Source organism: Passer domesticus, chromosome 9 (assembly GCF_036417665.1).
Source record: "Passer domesticus isolate bPasDom1 chromosome 9, bPasDom1.hap1, whole genome shotgun sequence".
Classification (NCBI taxonomy): Eukaryota; Metazoa; Chordata; class Aves; order Passeriformes; family Passeridae; genus Passer; species Passer domesticus.
Window position 1 is genome coordinate 29,373,469 of NC_087482.1, and position 26,463 is coordinate 29,399,931.

Genomic DNA, 26,463 nt, shown 5'->3' on the forward strand with positions numbered 1-26,463 from the left:
GTCCAGGGGGTGTGGGATGGGTCTGCTGAGCTTCAAAATGACAAATTCACCTGGGGCACCAAGTTTTCTGAGTTCTGCTGACATTAAAAATCTGGAGTTTCCTTGAACTCACAGTCTGAGGAATATTTAGACAGATAGTCGTGGAATGGTGTAACCATTAAGTTAACCATAATTGTTAACTGGTGTGTGGTGGAAAGATACTGGGAGAGCACATTGTCTCTTAAAATAGGCATCCAGTTCCTACTGTGCTCTGCTTTGCAAAGGCAAAAGAAGAAATATTAAACTTTGTCAATTTATCTGGAGCTGTTTGAAAGGAAAGAGGACAGCCACATAAAAAATGGAGTGAAAATCTGGATGGAAGGAACCTAAAAGTTTATCCCATTCTTCTGTTCTCCCAGGCTGCTCCAAACCCCACTGTCCAGCCTGGCCTTGGACACTTCCAGGGGTCCAGGGGCAGCCACAGCATCTCTGGGCACCCTGTGCCAGGGCCTGCCCACCCTTACAGGGAAGAATTTCTTCCCAATCTCATCTAACCCTGCCCTCCTCCAGCTTAAGGCCTTTCCCCCGTGTCCTGTCACTCCAGGTCCTTGTCCCAAGCCCCTCTCCAGCTCTCTGGGAGCCCCTTTAGGCACTGGAAGGGGCTCTGAGGTGTTCCCAAAGCCTTCTCTTCTCCATGCTGAACAGCCCCAAGTCTCTCAACCTGTCTTCATTAGTGAGATGTAGGTTCAGACACACCTTAAGAGATCCTTCAGTCAGTTTAGGGGATTAGAACTTTCACTGTATGTCTGAGAGGCCCTTGCTTGTATTCTCAACTTTTATTAAGGAAGGAGTAAAAACAGCCTGAGGGATCTGCAAAAACACACAAAATGCCTCTTCATGAAAATGGCATTGCACCTTCCTGCAACAAGCAGTAACACTGGGAAATTGTAGGGGTTGTTAAAGAGTGACCTGTGGCTGCCTGGTATCAAGAACGTTTAGGATTTTTAATTGGAAAAAAATGTGTATGAGAATGGGCATCATCTTCTGCCTTTCAATAAGATTTAAATCTGTGTAAGATTAGTAGTTATATTTGCTTTAATATTGTTATTTACATTAAAACTTTCCACATAAACTTGCCTGTCATAGTAACTAAAGAAAAAATGCTGTATATTCTACTAAAAGTTCAGACTAGGATGGCAAATTTTTTCATACATGTGTGAGTGCAAACACTGCTGTGTCCTCAGGGATCTGATATTGACTGGTTTTATGGGAATGGCTCATCCAAGAGTGCAGAGAAAGCTGCCAATCTCTGCTTCATCTGCAAGTCATGTTATGCCTGTCCATCCCATGGCCAGCCATTGGAATGAGTTGTGCAATGGGAATGTTTTGGTCTCTTGAGATGCCTCAATGTAGAATTGTGTCCTTTGAGGAGAGAAGAGGCAGACTAAACAGCAGTGAATAATAATTAGAATAACTTTTTATGATTTTATATCTTAGGGCAAACTGCCACTGTTGGTTTGTGTCTTGAGCAAGAGCCATAGGATGTGAGAAATGGCTGTGGAAGGCTGGAGCCTCTGGCATGGATTCTTCCCTTTTCCTCTCACAACATGAACTATTAGTCAGTGTACAATAATACTGTTGTTGTTTTCCTTTTTTATCAATTTTTCTTCTTTCTTTAGGTGGCAACAGAGGAAGGAAAAACATTCACTACTGTGCCCCTGTTCTAAACCTCAGAGGAGGTCAAATTAATGTATAAGTTAACAGAATCTGTGATGCTGAGAAGAGCTTATAGATTTTCATCTTCTGTTTGAAAGGCCACTTAAATACATGGAGAATGGTGAAACAGGAGGAATAGCTTCTGTTTCCCAAAAGCCTTCAGGGTGCCTGCAGTATAATATGTGTGTCATCAAAGAAAGCCAGCAGCTGAAGGAATAGAAGGAGGATACCTTGAAAATAAAAATCATTAGGCCAACTTAAGTATAGAAAGTATGAAGAGTCCAGAGTACTCTGTATGTATGAAGAGTACAGAGAAAGAAGAGTTGAAATGACTGCTTATAGTCACAGCATACAGAGACCATGAAACTCAGTTCTCTATCATACCTTTCAGAAATGGAATCTTTTATCTGCAGAATGGCCAGACCAAGTGGGATGGGAGCAGGAATAGCCTTCACTGAGGCAGTGGGTGACAGGTGTGGCCTGGCTGGGCAGAGCAGAGGAAATCAAGATTCACTTCAGCCAGCCCTGACCATTTCAGTGTTTCTGTGTTCTCCTCCCCACCTTTCGTGTGCCTGCACTCAGGGGCTCGGGCAGTGAGCTCCAGCCAGCTGCTGGGAGCAGGGCAGGTGGCCAGAGCAGGGCTTTGTCCTGCTGGTCTGGAAGGCAGCAAGGACAGAGGCAGCTCCTCTTGCATGCCCAGGTGTCATGATTTGCTTTACCTTCTATTCCTTTATTCCCTTTCATCCTCACAAGTTCTTTTCTCAGCCATTTTAAAATATTCAGCCAAGGTTTACAGCTTCCCTACTGACTCCATTTTGCAGACTTATACCTTTATTTAATAATTGCAATCTGGTTGTCCTATTCTCATTTTTCTTGAGCATCAATGGAAAACTGGTACTCCCCATCCTTCCTTTTTAGCTCTGCAATATTCTGCCTTTGCATGTTACAGCCTGCTATGGGGCACTGCAGAGCAGTGGCCACCTGATATACAGGATTTTCCTTTTCTCATCTCTGTCCTGAAGCCCTTTGTGATATCTCCCTCGTGGTGCCACAGGTGAGCAGTAGCCATATGCAGACCTCTGATAATTTTACATGCTTGCAAAATATCCATTTCCTTGGGGGGAACCCCAGACCTTGGTACCTGTTACCATGTCTCACCTGGCACCAAGAGTACATTCTGTAGATTTAAATGTTCCACAGTCATCCTTAATTTTAACAGCTTTCTCTCACATTATATCATGAGTAGATATTTTACTTATGCCTCCTGGCTTTCTGTGTTATTTACAGAAGGGCTGTGTTGAAGTTGGATATGTTATTTAATTAAAACATCGATCAAAATATCATTTCCATGAGTCCAAAAAACACATCCATCTTCAGGAATGTGAGGTTATTTCTGCTTTGTTCAAGAATTGGAATAAAAAGAGACAACTGAAAATTACAGCAGCAGTTTTTTAACCTTCCAGTGAAATATAAGAACGGAATGACATTTTTAAATTGCTTTACTCTTAGTTGTCATGCTGAATCCATGCAGCTGCTGACTGGTTTTGATCAGAGACAAAGACCGAATTCTAAACTTTGCAGTTACTTATGTGGTTTACTTTTTTTAACATCAAACACACAAGTTTATAGTTGGAAAAAAGTAGCAATGGGGAAAAAATTTATAACTGTTAAAGTCAGCACAAAACATCAGATGGGGAATTTGGGATTGGCAGTACAGTGCATTTCTGAAACCTGTACCAGTTACTGCAGTCCTTCTGTAATCAGTGGTCACAAATATCCTTATGGAAAGAAATATAGGAAAATATGAAATACTGCTGGTAAACCTTGAGATATTAAACACAGGTTTTCCTCACATATTTAAAAATATTAACAATACATTGCAAAAAGCATGGGGTACGTTGTTAGGTGGGAATAAACCTAAAATTGCAATGGGAGATGTGTGTGGCTGGGATCAATTTACATTTTAAAAGGCTTAATTTTCAAGTGTAACTGCATCCTAATTCCAGTTCTTTACTGCAGTGAACAGAATATTAATATTCATTAGTACAACTTTCTGAGGACACTAATTATTGCCACAACTCGTTGTCTCTTGGCTAGGTTTCTTTTCAATCCCACAGCATCAGTTTTAATTTGTGGTATGTTTTTCTCACATTATATCTGAAATGCCAGTGACCAGACAGATGAAGTAATTTGTAAAGCCTTTCTTCAGAGCTACCTGAAATTTAAGCTTTTACAGATTGCCTCTATGTGCATCAGTGAAGAAATGTAGTGGAATCTTTATTACAGCATTACCTGGAGCTGTTCCCTGTGCTGCTCCAAAGCAAGGTGCCCACCTACCTTGAATAAATATAGCTTTAAACTCCTGGCCATTGTAAGGAAACATGGAAGATTTTCCCTGTCCTCCTGCCTTTCTGCCAAATAATATCACTTCTTTTTTGGGGTTCAAATGGTGTCACTTCCCTGTGTTCTATTTCAGCTATTTGCTGACTCATGTTTTTCCAAAATACTCAACTCAGCACATCTGTGTGTCTGAAAGAGCTCAGCCTGGGCCTTGGTTCCCTCCTGTGCCAGTGGTGAGCATTGTTACTCATCAATAGAACTTGGAGATTTCCAACTTTTTTCTGAAATAATTGTGTTTTGCAGCAGTTGTTCAGTTTCCAGCATGAGCCATAAGCCTCCTGTAGGTTTTCATTGATGTCATTGCTTCTCATACCCAATTCCATTTCTTCAAAAGGCAGCTACATCCTACCAGAGCAAAGGGACAGTGTTCCTCTTAAATAAAGATTGGACTGTAGTGAACAGATAGAAAATTCTGTTTTAAATTACTATATCTGGAAATGTCATTTATATATAGGAAATACTGAAAAAGATTAAATATAGAAAATTCTGCATTTAAAATAGATTAATTACAGAAAATAAGAGTATGTAATTGTTCTAGTGGTCTTTCTCTATTTGTTTGCCCTTCTCATCTGGTTTCCATTTTCTTGCTCATGCTTGGTTGTACTTTCCATTTCCATGTAAAACACTATGTACTTCCCTAAAAAGTGAATGCATCTTTTTTTTAAGCTTCTCCTGTGTGCTATGTCCATCTTAGACTGTATCGGAACTGGCATGTGAAAATTGAGCTTGATCTTACAGGTAGAAGTGGTTTTTGAAATGTCAACAGGGAGATGGGTTTGGGTTCCTGTGACTTGCTGCTGATATCCCTGTTGTTTGGGGCCTCAGATGTTTTCCCCTTGGTTTTAAATTTAAGCAGGAATTAGTAACAGGATGCCTGTCCACTGAGAGACTGTCTCAGGAAGGAGATGTAAACTGAGGACACAAATATTTTGAAGCATTTTAGTCAAAGGATTTGTTGGCAGCTGGGACAAGAAGACACTTTGAGGACAATAACAAAAAGTTTGCTTGTGGTTTCCTTTTAGATTTAAAAATTAGTTGTCTTGGCCTGTTGATTCATGTTTTTCCCATTACAAACAGTAGCATCAAATGGTTTGTTTGGGTGAATTAGTGGACAATGACAAAAATTATTTGTGCAGCCGTTCTGCAGCTACCAGTGAGAGTCTGAAGGGGCAGAATGGCAGGATAAATATGTGTGTGTGTGTGTGTACAGATATCTAATTTATTTAATTTAACTATTAATACTGTACTGATATTTCTCATTACCACCTTTCTTGTGATTTATAATTCCAGAGTGCACAAAATTCAGAATTGACTGTGAGTTGAAAACACCCATTAAGTGATTAATTATGTTTGCTTTATGATCTGATGGGCATTTGTGGCCAAACTTTGGCAACTTCAAACAAACAGGAGTTGTGTATCTACTGACACTCCAGCACAGTTCCCCCTGTGTCATCTTCCAGGAGGGAAATGTTAAAAACAAACAAAAAAGACCTCTGAGCAGGTTGTGTTTTTCTGAATGGCTCTGTGTATGGTTTATAAACATGTCTTGTTGAAGGAGAACATTGGCGTGGTTTGGTTTTTTCCCAGGATCAGACAGACTTTGCCAATCATTTTTATTATGGTTTCTCTGTTCTTCACATTAAATGCTGTGTGTTCCCTTTCCTTTGAGAACTGGAGGAATCATCAGATGGCTGGAGAACAAATAGAGTTATTTCTGAAACCCTGAGTTTTGTTTTCATAACACAGGATGAGAAGTTTGGGGCTGAGGACAGAGATGGGTTCCCTCTTAATTCCTGTTGTACAACACATCCATGTGCTAGACAATCCCAGCTTCCCTCTTGGACTATCCCTGTGCAAATGCTTGCACAGGCCTTGATATCAATGATCCCTGTGGGTCCCTTCCAGCTCTGGATATTGTATTTTTCTGTGATTTATTTGCTACTTTTTCTGTATTTCATGGCCTTTACTTCTGTTACACAACGTGAATTGTCCAAGGTGGAATAAACTGATTTTGTTTCAGCAAGTTGGGACATTTTATAAGGTCCATTCACAGCGAGTACTTGGGGAACTGAATGTTATGGTGGTTTTGTCTCATGGGAATTAGCAGGAAAGATCCTGTGAGTTAATAAGGATTGAACAGTTAGGCAATAATTCTGAATTCGTAGGGGTATGCTAGAGATCAGAAAAGTGATTTTGGAGGTCTAGGAGCTGTACAACTACAATTGGAATTATTTTAAGAGGTTTTAGGAGGCACAAATATGTGCATAGTCTAGACAGTGCTACTCCTGCACTGGCAGGGGCAGCTGCAAGAAATGCCAGTGCAGGAGCTGAGTCCAAAACAGGGAGGGGGGGAAAATAGGAAAAGCCAAAGGTGAAGAATATGCTGGAGGCCTCAGATGTTAGAGCTCAGTGTGCTTGGGAAGAGTCAGCCAGAGGTCTTTCTACAGAGGAAAAATGAATATTGGAGTAATCCAGAACTCCATTTTAAATGTTATGGTGCTTGCCTTTCTTCTCAAGTTTTCCATGGGATTGTCTGGATAACCCTTACAGTTTGTGCTGTGGGACTCAGCCTGGGTTTGGGAATGGAGACTGAGTGTTACAGCCTTGTTTTTTATATGAGCTGAGGGTAACTCCATGTTTAAATTAAATGGAAATCTTCCTTCTGTCTGTTGCTTTAATTTCCTTTTTCTTGAACTATTTTTACTCGAGAGGGTTGAGGGCTCCTTCCTCAGATCTATCTGTGTGAAAGGCTGGGAAAGGTTGGTGCTCCAGGATCCAGGCTGCAGCAGGCATTATTCCACAGCTTTTGGGACAAATCTCCTGCTTTGTACACAAGGAAAACTTTAAACATTCACCACGTTTGCACACTGGAATGTTTGGGTCACTTTACTTCCTTTGAGCTTTAAAAACACAAGAGAACTGAACGGATTGCTTGGGAAATTGAAGAACAAAAAAGAGAAAGTTTTAATATTAACTACTTTCCTTTCAACTGGGCTTCTACCAGAACAAAACATATTGTTACCAACAGTTTTGAAATGTTTCTGCAAGGCCAGCAACTGAAATTCAAATTATGAAATGCCTGAAGTTTGCATTGAGAGTGAATGAAATGCGCTGGCAGCTGCACTGGTATTGTCAGTGAGTGCTCTTTGTGTTGTTCAGTACCTAAGCAATGAAACAAATATTTATCCACATGCATCACACAGCATTCCTGGGCAGTGCAGCTTTGGCCTTTATAAACCAAATAAGGTGGAGCATAAGGAGATGTTTTTGCCTGGCAGCTGCCTGTGATTTCTCCTCCTGGATACACTAAAGAATTCTCCCTGCTGCCCTAAATTCTTTTTTACTCACCAGTACACAGATATTTGAGTCAAAATCCAATTTGTTGTGAGATTTGGTCAAAAGTGTAACAAAGTTTGCACCCATATAGTGCTACAGGTTTTCGGTGTTCCTTATTTTTGTTTCTGTTTTGGTTTTTTTGGGGAGGTTTTGCAGTTTTCTTGTGGAAGTCGTTGAGCAGATCAAAGTTGACCAATTATGCAAGCCTGTTATTTACCAGTGGATTGACAACTTTACTCTCTCACACATACAATAATTATAAATTGGTGAATCTCTTCTTGCAGATGTTTGTGTCTTCTCGAGAATATTTCCTGTGTCCCTCTTGTTTGTGGTAAGGATGTGTTTGGAAATCTGAAATGTCGTGTTGTTGACAGCCAGATCTGAAGGACTGTATTTGGGTATGACATGAAAAGAATTCAGTGGGCTCCAAGCTTTCAAGGGCTTTTCAGCTGGACCCATTCCTGCTCTTGTTGATAGCAACAGGCACTTCAGCACTGCATGTTAATATTTATTTTCACATAAGCAGCTGATAATTGTAAATAACCAGACAAATGAAAGCTACTGGGTGGCAAATTTCTGTGGAGTCTGTCCAAAATGTAATGCTTTGTACAACCATTAAAAGAGGATGGAGATCTTGTGGGAAAGATTTCAGTGTATCTGCAGCATATGTTTTATAGAAAATATAGGTCTATTAATGCAGGTGTTAAACCTTTTTGTAAAGCTCAGGAAGAATAATAGAAATGCTGCAGAGGTATTTGTGAAAGGAGGATGCACATGGACATAGCTGTGTATGTTAAAGGAAAAATATGATTTTCTGGTGGGTGATTATTGTGCACGTTCAGGAGGAGCTGTGCTGTGGACTCTGCTGTTCCTCACTGATATCAAATCCAGGTGGAGCTAAAGCTGGATCACAGCTTTATTGAGTGCCAGTCCCACAGGAGGGTTTGGGGCTGATTGGTGCCAGCCCAGGTTCCTCCTGTGTGACTGCTGTGCAGGGAAGGGCAGGGCACAGCTGCTCCTCAGACACCAGGACAGCACGGGCAGAGTTTGGCCAAACCCACTCTGCTCTGGGACAGTTTGCTCTAAGTGACAGATTGACCTCTCAATCAATTTAGAGAAATGGAAATGGTATTTTGGATGTTCCAGGTGGGTCTGTGGACGTATTTCTCTTTACCAGGTAAGATAAATTTGCCCATATAGAAGCAAATAACTCTTCAGACCTTCAAGAAAGATTAAAAAAACACAGCAGTAAATGATGAACATAAGATAAGTACCTTGTCTAAAAACTTTCTTTAATCACACTTCTTAAAAAGTAAATGTCTAACCTTGAGCTAATTTAGATGAGCTAGATGTTCTTCATTGTGTCCTATGGTTTATTTCTTAAATTAATCTGCCTACTTGGGAAAAAACTAACACAGTGTTAGAGCCAAGTAATTAACTAAATTCAGATGCTTTTATTTAGATGATGTTTAAATTGTGCTGTCTGGATGAGCTTGATAATGTAAACTACAAAAGCGAGTTGGGCCACATTTGATAATCAACTTTTGTGTGGTATTTCAAATCCAAGTTGCTTTATGCAATTCTGGATCTTTTTATTGAAACATCAAAAAGGCTTAGAGAGAATCATGCAGCAACTTTTTTTGCAGAAAAAAATAAAGATCTATGAGGTATCTTGCTTCTGTTGTAATGGAAGAAAGCACAAACTTGGCTTAATTTCTCTCCTAAAAATGCCTTTTCTGCAGTCTACTTCCTTCAGATTATTGAAAATTTGGCTCACAATTCTTTCTTCACAAATTGTTGATGCTTCATGCTGCTCTGCAATATGACATCTTTTTTCCTTCCATAATTTTTCATCTCTGTATTGTCCTTGGCTGTTCATTATCTCTTGCTAAATTAGATATCTCTGCTGACTTCCACACAGTGCCGTTCGTAAAGTTTATCCTCAAGAAATATTTAATTATACCTCACTGCAGAGGGAGGGCAGGGGACTCAAAATACAACAGAAGGAAAACTAATATGTCAGTAATGCTGTGGGGGAAGAACAGAGCTGCTGAGCTCTGCTGGTTTTCTGGGTATTTCCCCCAAAATAAATGCCATGGGGCAGTGTCAGTGCTCTCCCACCACACCCCAAGGAGTTCCTGTGCCCTGGGCTTGGAGCTGGCCCAGGGGATGGCTCCACTGCCAGCTCAGTGTTAAGACAGTGTATTTTAAAATTGGAATAAAATTCCAAAAAAGCCCAGGAATTTTAAGCTAGAAAAATAATAGAGCTTAAAAGATTCATAAACTAGTAGACAATTTTAAAGAGAAATTCTGGAGAGAAGATGTGTCTCCTGCCCAGCAAGAAAAAAGTGAAGAGAAAGCATCTGTGCTTTTCAGCCTGTGTTCCCTGTTTCAGCCTCTGTGTTCCCTGTTTATTATCTACCCCTTCCTGTTCTTCCTGGGGTTTCGTGTTCATTTAATTCTATTTCTCCTTACAAAAATAAACCTCCAGTATGTATTTTAATTTATTCCCAGTCTGCTGTAATTTAGTTGCAGATAAACACATGGTTGCCATATGACAAAGTGATATTGAAAGGAAATGAGACACAGAATTTTGTGTACTCAGGCCCTGGTTATGCTGCGTTGGCTCTTCTGTAGACCTACAGCCTAGTTCCAATTAGGAAAAATACAAAAATTATGGAAAATTATTGGTCACATTGTGAGCATAGTGACAAACTGAATCATGTAAACTCTTGGGGAGTCAAGCACGAAAAATAATAATGTTATGGAAATATGGAAGGAGGAAAATAAGTGGCAATGGAAATAGAACTGGGGCCAAAAAAGAGAAGCTGTAATCAAGGGAAGAGAAAAGGAAAGAACAAAGCAGAGGGATTTCACTGGCAATGGGCACAGGCCCCTGGATTTGGGGCTGGTGGTCAGTGGTTTCAGGTACATGTGCAGGGCACTGGCTGATCTGTGAGAGGCAGCTGCAAGATTGGATCTTGGCAAAGGGATCAGTGACTCAGGTCACAGGTCTGGGCTGCTAAAAAGGGCAGGTCTGAAACCAGGTGGGTGCAGAGCACTTCTTATCCAAGGAACCAACCAGCTGTGCCTGAGCTGCAGGAGGGAACCAGGCACGTCCTGAGCTTGGGAGAGATTCTGGTAAATGTTTGTAAAGATTTGCCCTGTTCAGGGTGACATTCCAACTGTTATTTATAGAATCCCAGGATGGCTCGGGTTGGAAGGGACCTTTAAAGATCCTCTCATCCCACTGCCCCAGGCTGCTCCAAGCCCTGTCCAGCCTGGCCTTGGACACTTCCAGGGACCCAGAGACAGCCACAGCTGCTCTGGGCACCCTGTGCCAGGACTTCCCCACCCTCACAGGGAACAATTCCTGCCCAATATCCCATCTATCCCTGCCCTCTGGCAGTGGGAAGCCTTTCCCTGCTCTCCTGTCACTACTTGCCATTGTCAGACTTTCCTATAGGCCCTCAAATCTGCTCCTAAAATTCTCCTTTCCTCTTCTCGTAAGTGAGACTTGCATGCTGGTTGTGTCCCTTGTGATTTTAGTTTTAAAGGCAGAGGACTGAGCCTGGCTGAGCAGGGGGGGGTGGGCTGGGACTGCCACGGGGACAAAGCCACTTTATCATTTTGGACAAAACCACTTTGACCTTGTGCTCTTCTCGTCCTTGGTTCCGCCGGCGCCGGAGGTTTGGGTGATTGGCATCACAGGGATCACCAGCAGGACTGGTTTGCTTGAGCAGCTTTCCCTCAAGATGGGAAGATGGGAGCTGCATTTATTCTGAGACTTAATTACGAGTGGTGAAGCTTCATAAATCCATTCTGAAAATACAGTGTTTCTGTGGGGTGTAATTTAGTTGAAGGGTTCTTGGTTACAGTTCCTTTAGTTGCACAAAGTGAGAAACTTCCACTTTCTAAATGTGCCTTTGTTGCTTTAGTGAAATTCATTTTAAAAATCACTGGTGTTATGGCCATGTTGGGATTTGAGGTCTTGATGCTCCCAGCCGTGTGTGATTTCAGTGGGTGATAACGTGGCCTTAGCTCAGCAAACCATACAGAGAAATCACCCAAATCAGAACCTCCTGGGCAGGTTTTGAAATTGCTTCTCTCTATAGAGGAGCTTGTGGTACCATAACTCTTTATACACATCCTTCTTCCAGAACAGCAAGTTCAGAATTAGCAGTAAAAGGGAGCTGTTGTTCCAGCTGGGAGCAGTCGTGTGTTTTCTTGCTAAGTGGGACAGAATCAAATTTATCAGCTTTTATGTGGCATCTCTTTTGCCAATTTTGCTTTGTATTTGTAGCTACAGCTTTTAAGCTGAACACATTCATAACGTTTTCCTTAGCAGAGATTTCGTGTGCAGAAAATTGCAGTGCAGCTGCAGAATAATAGAAATAGCTGCTACAAGTGTATGCCCTGGGATGGCTCCGTGTGTGTGTAAAATCTGTCATGGGAGCAGAGCAAAGCTGTGCATTCCATCACCACGGCCCCTTTGTGGTTTGAGACTAATCCTGTTTGAGACAAAAGTTCCCATAAGATTCCCTGCTTGGACTCCTGAAGGAGCTGGAAAAGCAATTTCCGTCTAGGAGTAATAATAGCTTGGACTTTTGGTTTTGATCATAAGCTGACATTTAAAAGTCATCTGAGGAAAGATATTTCTTGATGAAAGTCAGGTTTTGCTTGATGCAGTTGAGGCTGATCCTTCCCATCTGCTATCACGTCCTTGATGGGATCTCTTTCCCTGGCCTCGGGTCTGGTTTACGAGATCCCTCAGGAGCTCCTGACTTTCCCAAGAGACCTTTCAGTGGCTCAGCTCGTTCTGTTACTCCGGTTTTATTGCTCAGCTTTTCTTCTCCTCAAGGGAAATTTGGAAAGTTGCTCAGCAGAGAAGATGAGGTGGTAATGTGGTACCCACAGAGTGTTTGGAATTGGGGATCTGCCCATGCTCGCCCTGTGCCTGGCTGTTCAGTCACCTGCCAGATCCCCACAATTTTAACTGTGGCATTCAGGATTTTCTGTGTGGAATTTGAGGCAGATTGCGTGACTGCATTTCCCAGAGTTCATTCCTGGAACTGTCAGTGTTTAAGGATGCTGCTTGATCCTGGGTGTGGTAGCAGGGTGTTGGTGGAAGGTGGGAATGGCAGCTGGGATCCTCGCACGGATCTGGGCTGGGGCTGCCTCAAACCACTGCCAGGGCTTGGGTTATAGCAAACAGGGATGTAGGTATTTGTGGTTTGGCTTTTTGTGTGTTTTGTGGATAGCTAAAATATGACCTTTCCCACTGAAAAGCTGGATTTTATCCCAAATCCTGTGAATTTCACACAGGATTGGATTCTCACAGCGTTCAGGTTGGTTGCCAGAACGCCAGCACTGAGGGAAGGCACAGCATGGCCCTCGCTGTGTGCAGAACTCACTGGAGCTCCCTCTCCCAAGTACAGGGAAGCTTTTCCACAGAAAATCATACACTGGGCTTTCCTTGAGTTGGCTCTGGCTTCCATAGAACATAAATACCACCTCCCACCCAAGCTTGGGGGGAACGTGTCAGTCACAGCAGCTGCACAGGAACTCCTCAGACAGTCCTGGGAGCATTTCATTTTGTTTTGGCAATTGTAACTCTTATCTGGTTCCTCTGATCTGTTTTGTCTGGTGATTCCCAGTGTCTGGGTGTGGGTGGATGAAGTGTGGCTCGGTGTTCAGCTATGGGATACTCGGGGTCCCTTGTAAAGGAGGGATGCACAGTCTGAGTTCCAGGTAGAAGCTAACCCTGCATTCCCAGTATCTACACCTGGAACTAAAGGATCCCTGGATCCTCCCAGGCCTCTGACACCAGGCAAGGAGAGGCTCATGATGGAAGTCAGGCATGGGTTATTGAGAAGGAAAGCCTGGAAAATTTGTTTTGTTATCAGAGGGGCATAATTCCACGGGGATTAAAGCTGGAAGAGAATCCATGCTCTGCTGGATGGGTGACCTTTGATCAGCCACGCTTCTACCACTGCAACTGCCCTGCTCAGCGTCCTCCCTTCTGTGTCTGTGTTCCCAGGACACATCATGTTGTTATCCTCACAGTAAATACAGTACTGGACACTGGGTAGAAATTAAAATGAGCAAATTCCATGTGCTGTATGTCATTTGGCATCCTGCACAGCCCCCCTTCAGTTTGTCAGAAATTTCTAAAACAGAGCAAGGTCACATCTGGTAGCAATTTTGCTCTGCCAGATGAGGCGTAATCCCAAAAAACCAAACTCATTTTCTCCAGTGCTGCTCGAAGCCGAGCTCTCCTGCTCCTTTTCCATAAGACCTGCTGCTTCAACTGGGAGCTGTGCAATGATTCAGGCTGGGAGACTTTTCACACTTTATGAACTGCAAGGTTTGGAACACAGCTTTGTGTCCAGCACACGAGGCAGGACAAGCAGCACTGCCCTGGACTCTGTGGCTCCGTTCTGTTTCCTTTTCCAGCAGCAGGTCCCTGTAGGTTGCTGTTCCTTGGTGCTGGGTGTCTGTGCATGCCCTCATTCTCTGGGTAACCTGGCACCTGCAGCATCCACAAGAGCTAGGAGTGCTTTTAAAAGAGCTCTAAAGTTCTGAGGCTTTCACGAGACACGTCCAACACATCAGATGGACTAACAAAGTAATGGAGCAACCACCAACCTTTGCACATTGTAGTAACTGAAAATAATTCTCAGAAACATGGAATTTTAATAGGAGCCAGTATTTTTATGTTTGATCTTGTTGCTGTTGTCCCATATGTTGCTAACATTGGTTATTTTGGTATTTCATTTGCTTAATTCCTCTTTCAAAGTCTTGTGTGGAGCTTGGTGTCCATCTCAAACCAGTGTACCAGTCACCTGTCATCACTCACAGAGGCAGGGGGGTGACATGATGATGTATTTATTATAAGATGTTATTAAATCCAATTAACAAACTTAGTTAAAATAAAAATTTTCTTTCAAGGTTTCCTGGGTTTTATGTAAAGATCTCTTAAAAATGAAACCAACAGGTCAGAATTTCAGAGAGAGTATTGTTACTCTTAACTTAGTGCAATCCACCACGGCTGGGTAGGAACCACCTTATCTGCTGTGATTTTTGTGAACCAATTGTACTTTTTTGTTCACAGGCCAAGTATCCTGACATCGTGACCCTTCCAGAAGGATTGCTGGGAGATTTTATAATTCTGAGGAACCCCAAAGTTTCTGGGTAAGCCAATAAATGCATTTCTGTATTTACACAAGTGAGGGATTGCACAGGCAGGGCAGCAGCCTTGTGCTGCAGCTCTGGGCTCCTTCTGTGGAGGAGGTGCAGGGATCCCAGTCCCATCCCAGCAAAGCCCAGTTCCTTGCCATTAAAGAACAGAAAGAAAAGGGAATTTACTGTGCAATGGCAGCAAAGCAGCTGTGGCTCTACTCTTCCATTGTTTTAGAAGGAAATTAGTAGGATGAAGGAATTATTATCTACCAGGCACATGGGATTTGTTTGGCCTCCCCATGAGAGCTGTTCCAGTACATTTGGGATTTTCAGCAGGGGAAAAAAAAATCCTTACAGTTAAATGTAAGATGGTGCAAATATCACTGTCAGGAATTCTGTAAGGGCCACGAAAAGCAACTATTTTGTGACAGGATCAGACCATTCCCTTCTCCTGTCACACCTTGCTTTAACATGGTTTCATTTACATGGAAATAAGGCACAGCTCCCTTCATTATGTTTGTGTGTAGAACTGCAAACAAACCCTAAGAGATGATGCTGCTTCATTCAGCCAAACTTGCCCTTTAAAACTAAATGCATTAACTTGGGGGTGCAGGAATGAATTGTTCTGAAACTATCCCAGATAGGGTAGAACTTGCTTTATTTTACAGTTTCTCCCCTGGTGCCAGTTGCCAATCCCATTACCCTCATTCCCTCTCACCCACAGTCTGAAACACAGGAATATAAAAGTCATTTCAGTGGCTTGGTAGAAAACAGACTGGCATAGAAATTTGTTTGCAAAATCCCAGAACAAGCTGTGCACAAATTCCCAAAGGATTTGTAAAAATGAAGTGGCAAAAGGCTGACAAACCACATTGGAAGGTAACTCTTCAGAGTCATGATGGGTTGAACAGCACTGAGAAAGGGACCTTTCTCCTCACAGTGACTCACTGTGCAGAGCAGCTTTGGATTAGGAAAGCCTTACCTCCAGTAAGGGAGCTGAGGGTTGGAGGGAACAAAGGGAGCTGTAGAACAGCAGCTCTGCTGTGGGTGGTGTTCTGGACCCAGCCCCTGCCTCACCATTCCCTTGGGATGGTGCAGTGATCCCATCCCAGTGTGAAAGCTGGGAATCATGACTGGCCTTGCACAACCAGCAGTGTTCCTGAAGAAGTAACGATGTTGTTCGGCTTTATTTTTTTTTAATTAAAAGCAAAGAACTGCAGGAATGTAGGCCTCGGACCAGCCATTAGTGTAAAAAGGCCATGAATAGCAGGGTAGCCCTTGCTCCAAACCCAGCACATCACCATTTCTGCAAACACTCCTGAAACAAGTTTCCTGTTCTCAGCACCTGATCCCGAGCGTAGATATGACCTGAGGGGTAGAGCCAGGGGACACTCAGTGCTCTCTCTCCTTTGCTTTCCTCTCACTTTTACTGCACTGTGCAAACCTGGATGGAGCCAGAACCTTTCCTTGTCATTGCATTGATGTCTTCCTGCTTCCTGAATCCAGAGATGGTTCGTTGCATTATGTGAAGTGAATGTTGTTGCAGACCACGAGGTTGAACCTCATGACTGCTGCACTTTTGGCTTTGAAGGAACCTCAAAGCCAGCACCTGGTTAAGCTGAACTGCCTTTCCTGTGCACTTGATACAGGTTTGAACTGATGATTGTCTGGAAGATCCATCTTGATGAAGAAGGGACCACTACACCTGTCCTGGACCTGCTGCCCAAAGTGCCAGAGCAAGGTAATCTCAGTCACTGCAGGGACTGTTCCTGAACTGCAGGCCCCAGTTTTGGCCATGGAATTCCAGCTCCCAAAGCCCAACCACACAAACCCACCCCAATTCAGCAGCAGCTGCACTTCACCTCCTGTGCAATCTCCAGGGGCTCCCAAACCCTGCCTGCCTGCAGGCATCCTGCTTTATTTTACCCAGCTGCTGTCAGCCCTGCTGAAGCTCTTGGAACATAACCTGCACTGCTGTTTCTCCTGCAGTCCTGGAGCAGAGGATGAGGAGTGTGGAGAGCATCCCTGGCAGCTTCCGGAGCGCGCTGCGGCTCTTGGGCATCGAGGCAGCCATCGAGAACCTGATCAAAGTGCTGGGCTCAGAAAAATGAATGCCAGCATTACTTACACCAGGTAGCAATTTCAAAAGTAGTTTTAATTAAGATATTGTGTTACACAGTCTGTAATTTTATTGAATATAAACATTAAGTTATTTTCCATTTAGAAACCATACTCATAAAACATGCTATCTGTACAATTATGGCACGTTATATATAAATTGTCATGACATGAAAATAAATACAGCCATTTAAATACAAAAATGCCAAATAAAATAGTTACATGTACAGAGTGATTTCATTATAAATTTATCTTTCTGAATCATTAATGTACCAGAGTGGTTTATCTTCTTAACATTTTCTAGATACCTGGAAATTGTTAAAAGATCATGCACTGTCAAAATCAAGTCCATAAAAATCCAATTCATTTCACAGCTCTGTAAAAGTACAGTGATTTTAAAATGACAAAAGAACAGTAAGAGACTCTAGAACAAAGAGTTAAACAGCTTTCTCATTAAATTAGGGTAGAAGAAGACAATTTGAAGATTTCAAAGACATACAATGCTAAAAAAGCCAAAGGTAACTGTATGAAGTAACTTTGTTCCACAATGTGTGTTGAGACAGCGTTAAGCTAACCCAGGGAGGCCCATGACACCCCTGGGAACAGGAGAGCCAGTCCCCTCCTGCCCACTGCAGCACTTCCTTTGCATTTCTGACTTCCAGGAGGAAATCCTGGCAACACATGAGCAAAGTATCACCGTTCACACATTCATCCCTGAAGAAATAAAACAGATCAGACAAATGTCTTGCCTCTCCCTTCACTTCCATCAGATGTGCCATAAGCCCACTGGGGAATTCTCAGTGTTTCCAGGAGTTCCTGCTCTGCACTAGCACAGCACCCCAAGCAAACTGATGTGACTGAATGTCAGGTACTGCTCAGGTGGGGAGTAACAGTTCTGGGACCAGGAGCCCAAACCCACCAGCTCTGGGCTCTCCTGGGGCAGGAGGAGCCCTTCTTTCCAAGGCCAGAGCTGCTGCAGCCCCTGGCAGCACAACCACCCACTCCATGCAGCAGTGGGAAAGAGGTGAAGTCTGAACGAAAGCAACATCCCATAAAGGTAATAATCCACTATTTCATCACTGAAATTGTCTCCCACCGTTCTGGTAGGTTAGGAAAAACTGACAGACCAGAGCCTGGTTTCTGCCAGACTCTGAGCAACACCAGAGATTGGGTTTTGATGAATGGCAGCTCTATCTTGTTAGATGAGGCAGGCTCATTTCAAGCTTGGAATCCAGTACACAGGCAAAATTCCTTCCTACTTGTCCACTGACATGGAACTGGTTGAGCCAGTTTTGTGTAACCTTCAATTAATCTTTAGCCTCCTCCTCCTTGCCTTAAAATTAAACTGTTTGCTCAGCACAGACACTGCTGTTTGCATATGAAATGTGTGTAAAGTTACAGCATAAAAACCTGGAACCTTCCCAACTGTGCAGGGTCCTTCCTTCCTCCTCTTTCTAATAGCTGGAGGGTTTCTGGATTTATAAGGAGCTCTCCTTCTCCAGGTTTTCTTTGGGAAGAAGGGGTTATTCCTGCTGTCAGCTGTCACCTCATTGCACTGTTGTAGTCTCACAGCTCAGGCCTGCCCCAGAAGGGCTCCTGGCACTGGGTGCCATCACTGCCAGTTCAGGTCTCTGGCACAGGGACAGTGGTGGCTCTGTGCTTCACATTTCTTCCTTCAGTTGTGCCAAGATACAGGGGGTCCTAGTTTTGAATTTCAGGTAAAGTGGAACAATTTAAAGGTTACACTGAGGTCCCAATATAAACCTGTCCCTACACCCTGAACACCATTGCTGGTAGGCACAGGCTGTATCCAGGTAAGAGCTGTTCACTGGGGCTGAAGGAGTAGCTCTGCACCATTCAGGGGCTGTAAGCCTTGAGGGGAACAGAGCTGCAGATTTTATCATTCACCCTCAGGTTTGGACATGCCCTTCAGGTCCAGCTCAGGATCTTCCCCAAGGATGGCTTTGCTGCAGCACCTCCCCAGCCTTCAGCTTCAGCACTGGCACAAGCTCACCCTGGCACAAGCCTGACCCACTGCAGCTGCAGGGAAGAAAATGGGGTTCTGTCACCTCTTTCCTGTGTCATTTACAGCAAAAGAGCCTGAAAGCAGCTGCTCATGCTATGCAGTGTGTGGGGCATCAGTGTAATAGTGCCAATGTTTGACACATCCTGAAAGACCTGAAATGACCTGTAAAACTCAGAGCATATTCTTCTTATAGCTCCATTTAAATCAGGCAAGAGCAAGCTGTGGTTTCACCTCCAATAGCAGCATATAGTGTACAGAGACAATAAAAACCAGCATGGCAGGTGAGTTAAGCCCAACTATCATGTAAAACTCAAGGTTGCTTACCTTAACCCTTTGCACTTTGTTTCAGAAGCTTTAGGCAGATACAAGGTGATCACACAACTTCTGGAGGCAGCCTGGTGTTCCTAGTCCATGCATTAGTACTTAAATGTTCTGCAGTGCCAGGGCAGTCCCACAGAGCAGCCACTGCATGGTTGAATTTCCAGTGGATTAATGCTAAAGTGTTGTACAGGATTTGCCAGAGCATTCCCTCCCTTAGTAGGGATGAGGGAGACTCAAAGCACAGGGTCCAAGGTAAATCTCTTGTTAGTAATTAGGCTTTCTATGTTAGTGCAATACTTCAGGAAACCTTTAATTCTGTGCTCTTTCAATTCTAAGGATTTTCAAATTAATTTGATCTGTCCTCTAGTTCCAAGGTATGGCACATTACCTGTTCTGTCACATTAAATACATTCATTAAGGTTATCTAGCAAACATGTGGCTTAGTGCTATCCCAGGTCTCTGAGAAGGCATTACCCATTAGAAATCATTTCATAAAGCAAAAACATTCACAGCTGAAAAATGCACTGAACACAATAGAAAAGAAAAAAAAATCACCATAACTGTATTCCAATAATCTTTCACTTTCTCGTGTGTTTGAATAAAAATAACCTTAAGGGAATGGTTACACTTTATGGAGAACTAATGTGCAGTCTTCATTCTCCTTGAAGAGGTTGGACATAACTGGGTCCTCTTTGGCCTGTACATTTTTCAGGTAATAGTTGACTATTTCACCATCGAGTTTGTACTGGTGGGGGATGCTTTCATAGGGCTTCAGGTCCAGGTCCAGCACAGAAACAGAGAAGGTGAATCTGGACTTGGATGTCAGTACCACAGGTCTTTGCTCAGAGCTGGAAAATAAAACCACATTGCACATCTGAGTCGCTGAAACCAGTAGTTGTAATTTATGTGTCCCTTTGCAGAAGTGATTCTAATGTTTATCTTAGAACTTTTGTGGGAGCTAAAGAAAATAAACTGCAGCTAATGTAGCACTTGGGAAACTATAGCTCCAGCTTTACCAGTCCTGATGGGACCTTGCTGGCACCTCTTCTTTTCATTTTCCTTTCAGCTTCCACACAAGGAAAGCTGAAAGGCAAACATTACTCTCATTTGCTCTATTTAGTAAATCTAAGCTGTTTCTAGGTGGTGCATACAAAGCAACAGCCTTATTAACAGCAAAAGCAGAAAAGGGACTGCAACTCCTACTTAGGCTCAAGGTAATAAAACTTTTAGTACACTGTCCAAGCATGCTAAGGGATGGAGGAATTCTGAAGTCAGCCATTGCACAAGTCATGTCCATCACTAACACTTCACTGGAGAACTGCAGGACAAATGCAGAAAACAGCATTCTCTAAAAATAAAAGGGCTCTGGTGAAGCAAAGCCCCCTGCAGAAGAACAGATTAGCACTGCTGACACAAACCAAAAGGGATAATATTGTGGCAAAGCCTCCTGCCTGACAGCCAAAGCTGTCACCTCTTGATTATTGCCTTGGTTTTATTCTAACTGGGCCATTAAAGGCAACTCAGCTTGAAAAGTTTCTCCTATGAGAACACCAAGGCAGAAAAACTGTGCCTAGTTAAAACCATCCAGAGCTACTATGAACAGTCAATTCTAAGTTGAAAAAGGGAATAAATATAAAACTTTTATCCTTTTGATCAACTTAAAACTCGTTAGAAAGAGGCATTGGTCATAAATGTCTTAAACCACAACTATACTAAAATGCTCACAGCCAAATATTTGGACACACCACCCCCCAACACACATCCCACACTTTTTCAAAGTGATTTAATTGCCTGAACAGTACAAACATCCCAATTTCTAAACAAGTGGAGCCATTCCAAAGCAGGTACAGGCAGCTCTTACCATTCATCTTGCAGGCAGGGGGAAAGGGCAATCATGATGGAACAGTCCTTAGCAGTCATTGCTATTCTGTACTGCTGCACCTGTACAACAGAAAATTACACACATTTTCTCTTAGATTGGTGTTTACCTGAGTAAAGCATCCTGTTCCTTACAAAAAGCAGCACTGCACTCCCTGTATTGGTATGCTGGCACTTTAAGAGCTGGAAGTTCTCTCTGGAACAGAAGGTTGGCAGGAGCAGGTGCTTTTGCAGCATCCTGTCTAAGTCACGTTCATTTCCTACAGATCATATTCCTAAAGGCCAAACAGCACCAGTTCCTGCAAATGCTTCCTCAGTGTAGAAAGCAAATAAACAGTTGTATTTTTCTCTCAGGAACTGGTGCTGCAAGCTTGTTTTTAACTGCTTCTGCTATAAGGATGCACCCTGACACAATGAAGCACTTTAACTGCACAGACCCTGACAAACCAGCAGTGCTGCCTCCATCCTTTACCCAGCCCCTCCAGTGAGACAGAGCTTAATTAACACTGACAAACCTCAAGGAGCTGAGCAGTACCTTTGTTAATGCAAACGCCACTGTCCCATCATCTTCCAGGGAAAGGTCCAGCAGCTTCTCATAAAACACTTCATTGTAAGGTCCATCTATCTGTAATGTACTTCTAAATAAATGTTAAAAGAAGATTTACAGACAGCCAGAATGATCTGCTGGTTTTCAGTGTGATCTTTCCTCAGCAGCCCAGACACTCAGATTAGAACAGCCCAACAATAACACTGATAAACATATCCCAGTATTAACCCACTGCCAACCACCATCACTACAGTCCCTCTTATTCTCAAATCACTCGAGACTGGCTGCTGCTTAGGATCTGGGTTGTGTGGGGGTTTATAGACATGAATCATTCTTAATCCACTGCCATCTCTGTATCACTGCAAAATTATGGGGTTTTGCAAAAATATGGGTAAGTTTCAAAATTTGTAGCAGTCTGCAGGAGCTCCAGAAGCCTTGCTGAAAATACATATATAAGAAATATATAATAATATCTTGATATCTGCTTTTATATGTATATTATTTTGTACATAAAAAGTATCAACTGGGGGCAAAGGCATATCTGACAGGGCCCTGCTCCAGCACCATGTGCTAATGGGGGGGTGTCCTGGGCTCCTTCTTCCCCCTTTGAACAGCTGAGCCCCTGCTGAGAAAACTCCCAGGGGAGTTTGTCCCACACAAACCCCCACAGATCAAAGAACACATTTTGCAGTGCTCTGCACAAGCAGCAGCAGCTCCTGAGTGAAGCCAGAGTGCCCTCGTGTGAGCACATGAGAGGAACAGCACCCAGTGGAGGCTGCTTGGAGCAATTATAATTACACCAATAAGCCTTATTTGAGGGAAAAAGCCACAGCAGCTTGCATTCATCATTGCAGAACATCATTACCCCTGCAGACATTCCCAGCTCTGCAGGTACTGGGGACTGGAGAAACCACCCCTTTCACTGTACCCTTCTGCAAATACACAACCCCCAGTTCTAAGAGACTGTTCTCCTCTCTTAGCCTGTAGTGAAAATTCCACAGTCACTACTTTAAAATTCAGGCCAAAGTGACCAACATCAGCTGGAAGTTCAGTTGGAGATCAGAACGTGCAGTGCCATGGAGGAAGGCTGTACCACAGCACAGTGTGTGCACAGAGCCACTCCTGCCTGCAGTCCTGGCTGCTCAGGATGGGAAAGAAGAGCCACCAAATCTTACCTCTCTTCAGGAAATTCCTCCAAGTACTGTTCAACTCTACTGTACAGAGGATAGAGTCCTTCAATATCCAGCATGTCAAGCATCTGAGCCTGAAGGGTTTTATAAAGGAGACAACCCCTCGGTAAACCAGAGCTTTCCAACTTATGTTTACCTAGAAGAAAATGCATTTTAAAATAAGGCAGACACAAGTCTTAGTTTCAATTTGCCATTACATGTGCTTGTTCAAAAGTCCAAATACTTTTAGTCCAGTCACAGGTAGGGGGAAACCTCAAAACACTTCAGTTTCCAAACAAAAGTGCAAGGTACTGACCTGCACAGTTAGACAGCTCATCCTGGACTGCAGAATAAAACACCTGGTATTCAATTCTACAAACTACCTAAACACACCCACATCCACTGCAATCTACTCATTTTGAGTCCACAGGAGAAATTTCTCATCTGAGTTTGAAGCCACCACAAATTCACTTTGAACAGTATCAGCTGCTGACAGTAATTTAGCATTTCAGCTCTGGAGTCTTTTTTATACAGTATCAAGAATTGTATTTGCTATAATTTCTCAAGGACAACTCTTTCTTCTTTCTCCAGCACTATAACAAACCATGGCAGTGAAAAAGGTCTTCCTCAAAAGCAGAGTAAGAAATGTGCTGTTTGTGTAATTAGGGTAACTGGCAGCATCTTGAATAATTAGAGCTTTACAGAACTTATGCACTGAGGAATTAACATAATTTACAATTTTCCTACTCTCACTTCCCATTCCTCTTCCCTCTGGTATTCAGACCTCTCTTCACCAGAAGAGCAGCTGAAGAAAAGGACATGAGCTGTGCCCTGGTGAGGGTTGACAGGAGGAGCAGAGAAAGGCAAAATACAGGTGTAATAAACCAAAAGCAGCCCAACTTCATCACAAACAACATAAAAAATCCCCACTCATTTGGAATATCTATGATTGCTCTCAGCTCAAACTGCTATTTTCTTCCATTTTTCCTGTACCACCTCCTGAATTTATTTTTATTTATTTATTAGATACAGTGCTGTAAGTGCTCACTACAATGTCACGTTATATTAACAACAATTATCTGGCAGCTACGCAGCTCAGAACTCATTTTTTAACTGCCACCAGAATTCCCCTGTTTCCATTCTCATATCAGTATTTATAACCAAGAGACAAAGATCTGAATTGTTACCTCAGGCAAGGCTGTGAGAAACCTGCTCTGGTGGGAAGTGTTCCTGCCCATGGCAGGGGGCTGGACTGCGTGGCCTGTGAAGTTCCTTCCAACCCACACCACTCTGGGATTCCACAAACAGTAAATTAGGGACAGTTTTTACAAAATTATCCCTTACCATTTCTCACGAGCTCCTTGTTAAAAGCACTTGCTTCACAGTAGCTTCTCCCTTGTGAAATGGGAACTGTCTTCATGTGGCCTGCCCTGCAGGAGTCGGTGCTGCTCAGCAGCGCCATGGTGATCACGTGGATCAGCTCCTTAACAATTGTCCTTGTGCAGTGGGGGCCGCTCACCAGCCCGTTGGAGGGGAAAAAGAAAGGCTTCAAGTGACGAGCAAGGTCATTCCAGTCAGAGACACAGTCCTGGTCATCCTTGCAGCCATAAATTAGTTCCCCGTTCTGCAACAAGGAGAAAAAGAAGTTTTTAGGCACATCAGAAGTCAAGTTATTCATACTGAACTATTCAGAGCATCAGGTCTAATATTTTAAGCATAGAAAAGTGTTATTACCTTAACAATACAGACACCCAACATTCCCAATCTCTTAAAGATTTGTCCTCTTAAGTCTAATCAGAACCTGCAGGTAACAACCTCTGAATGAAAACCAAAACCACTGTTTAAATCAAGTTACTTTCCCAACTTAATGGCCTGTAAGGAATCAGAACAATACAGGTGCATGATACTTGGCACATTTTCCTATCACTTCTTTCTGAATAATGGCAGGAGTGAAAAAGCACTGTTTGAAACACCCTTTTTTACCAGCCCAGACTGGCAAAGGGAAGGCTGTGAAAGGGGACAGAAAAGGTGTGACAGCTACTTACTAGCACAAAAAGAGGGCTGCTCATAGAAGTTTAAGTAATTGAAATAGTTGACTGAATATTGGAAATAAATTGAAATAATCTTGTTTCCTAGAATTCATCTGAAAATCTCCACAAATCATCAGTTACTGCTTCATATTTTTCCTACATGAGTGTCATGGAATGCCACTTTTTCCTTCCTCAGTGAGGCCTGCCATGCCCTGGGCCTGCATCAATGCTCTAACAGGAATCTGAAACAAAGTACTTGCAGCAATATGCCAAGTTCTCCATTTTCTTCTTCCTGAAGTGACACAAAGTTTTAAAACTTTGGTCATCTTAAGAGTCCTTTTCTGTTAATTGCTCCTCAGTGATTCCTTCCCACTAATTCATTCCCCAGGGAATGGTCACAGCCCCAAGGCTGCCAGAGCTTCAGGAGCATTTGGAAAATGCTCTCAGCCACAGGGTGGGAGTGCTGGGGTGCCAGTGCAGGGCCAGGAGTTGGACTTTGACAATCCCCATGGGTCCTTCTAACTCAGGATATCCTGAGTCTGGGTAATTATTACTTCTCTGTCCTCATCTGAAATCTAAGAACTTCCCCATTTCCTTCTCTTGATAGGGTCCGACAGTGATGGTCTGGTTAGGTAGGTTTGAAAGAACTTGACTGTTGAGATGCTCAAGTCAAATTGTTTAAAATCCAAGCCAAAAATAGCAAGCAAAGATTTAACTTTACCTTAAATATTTTCAAGTTGTTCTGTGCCTCCTGTAATAAGCTCTTCAAAGCAAAGTGCATTCTTTGTTTATTTCTAGGGGAAAAAAAGCCAAGAATGTTTCATCACAGCCTTTGGATGTTCACACCTGGCATGAGCACATGCACTGAGCACATAACTCACACTGAGGTCATGGCAAAGGCAAAGTGAACTTCAGATCTGAGTACACTAAACAGCTCTTGGGTGCAATGCTATGCTGCAAAAGGCAGCTCTGATTGCTGAGATAGGTGTAAAGGGGGAAATAGCAGATTATATAAGCACTGTAAAGGTCCAGACAAGCTAGCATTGATCTTCCATAATACCTCAGTGAAAGGCAGAGTAATCCAAGCAAGAAATCTGTAATGCAGATTTCTTTTTGTGAGGACAGGGGTAAAAAAACCACAGAATGCTTACCCTGAGAAGAGATCCAATGGGCAATATTTACTTGGTCGCTTCCATTTTCCATTGGCTACCTGTGGGAAACCCAGAGCACTGCTGTTACCCTCCCTACCTGGAACAGCTGCTCCCCCATTTTAACAGCCAGGTCTGTGGCACTGACATCCTGCCTTCAGAGGTCAGGATATTTAAACCACTTTGAACACAAAATTCATGACCACTGTGGGTGTTTCGCAGTCATTTTTAACTCAAGCCACTCAAACTGCGTTCACAAGGGAGAAAGGTCCCATTAAATCCCAGGGAGTCACAGTCACACCATTCCAGAGTCACAGCAGGCAGGAGTCCATGAACTCCGTGCCTGTTACGTGCTGTTTGTTCTCAGTCACAGAATGCACTTGGTGAGCTGATCTGGGAAGGAAGTTCCACATCAGAGCTGACCCAATCACAGCGTTCATAGTCCCCAAAGGCTGATATTGTATTTGTTTGCTTCCAGCTTCCCACAGAACTTGTTCCATCTCTCACTAAACAAATTCACACCCAGCAACTCAGCTGTGTATCCTCCTACCAGCTTTAGTCATATCAGAGATTTGAGCAAGTTTCAACAGGAAAGCAAGCCTGGAACAGCAAA

General features: G+C 43.0%; 2 protein-coding genes across 5 annotated transcripts in view; one reads left to right on the forward strand and one right to left on the reverse strand.

Moving 5' to 3' along the window:
* CENPP (centromere protein P) overlaps positions 1-16,958 on the forward strand; it is a 112,399-nt gene extending 95,441 nt beyond the window's left edge. For both annotated transcript variants that reach the window (XM_064432277.1, XM_064432278.1), the window contains exons 7-9: positions 14,546-14,625; positions 16,263-16,354; positions 16,603-16,958. In XM_064432277.1, the coding sequence (XP_064288347.1) occupies positions 14,546-14,625; positions 16,263-16,354; positions 16,603-16,724 (294 nt within the window). In that variant the 3' untranslated portion in view covers positions 16,725-16,958. The remainder of the gene's footprint in view (positions 1-14,545; positions 14,626-16,262; positions 16,355-16,602) is intronic.
* IPPK (inositol-pentakisphosphate 2-kinase) overlaps positions 16,748-26,463 on the reverse strand; it is a 29,931-nt gene continuing 20,215 nt past the window's right edge. For all 3 annotated transcript variants that reach the window (XM_064432266.1, XM_064432268.1, XM_064432267.1), the window contains exons 7-13: positions 25,854-25,912; positions 25,424-25,496; positions 24,017-24,296; positions 22,679-22,829; positions 21,492-21,594; positions 20,940-21,019; positions 16,748-19,926 (exon numbers count right to left, since the gene is read on the reverse strand). In XM_064432266.1, the coding sequence (XP_064288336.1) occupies positions 19,701-19,926; positions 20,940-21,019; positions 21,492-21,594; positions 22,679-22,829; positions 24,017-24,296; positions 25,424-25,496; positions 25,854-25,912 (972 nt within the window). In that variant the 3' untranslated portion in view covers positions 16,748-19,700. The remainder of the gene's footprint in view (positions 19,927-20,939; positions 21,020-21,491; positions 21,595-22,678; positions 22,830-24,016; positions 24,297-25,423; positions 25,497-25,853; positions 25,913-26,463) is intronic.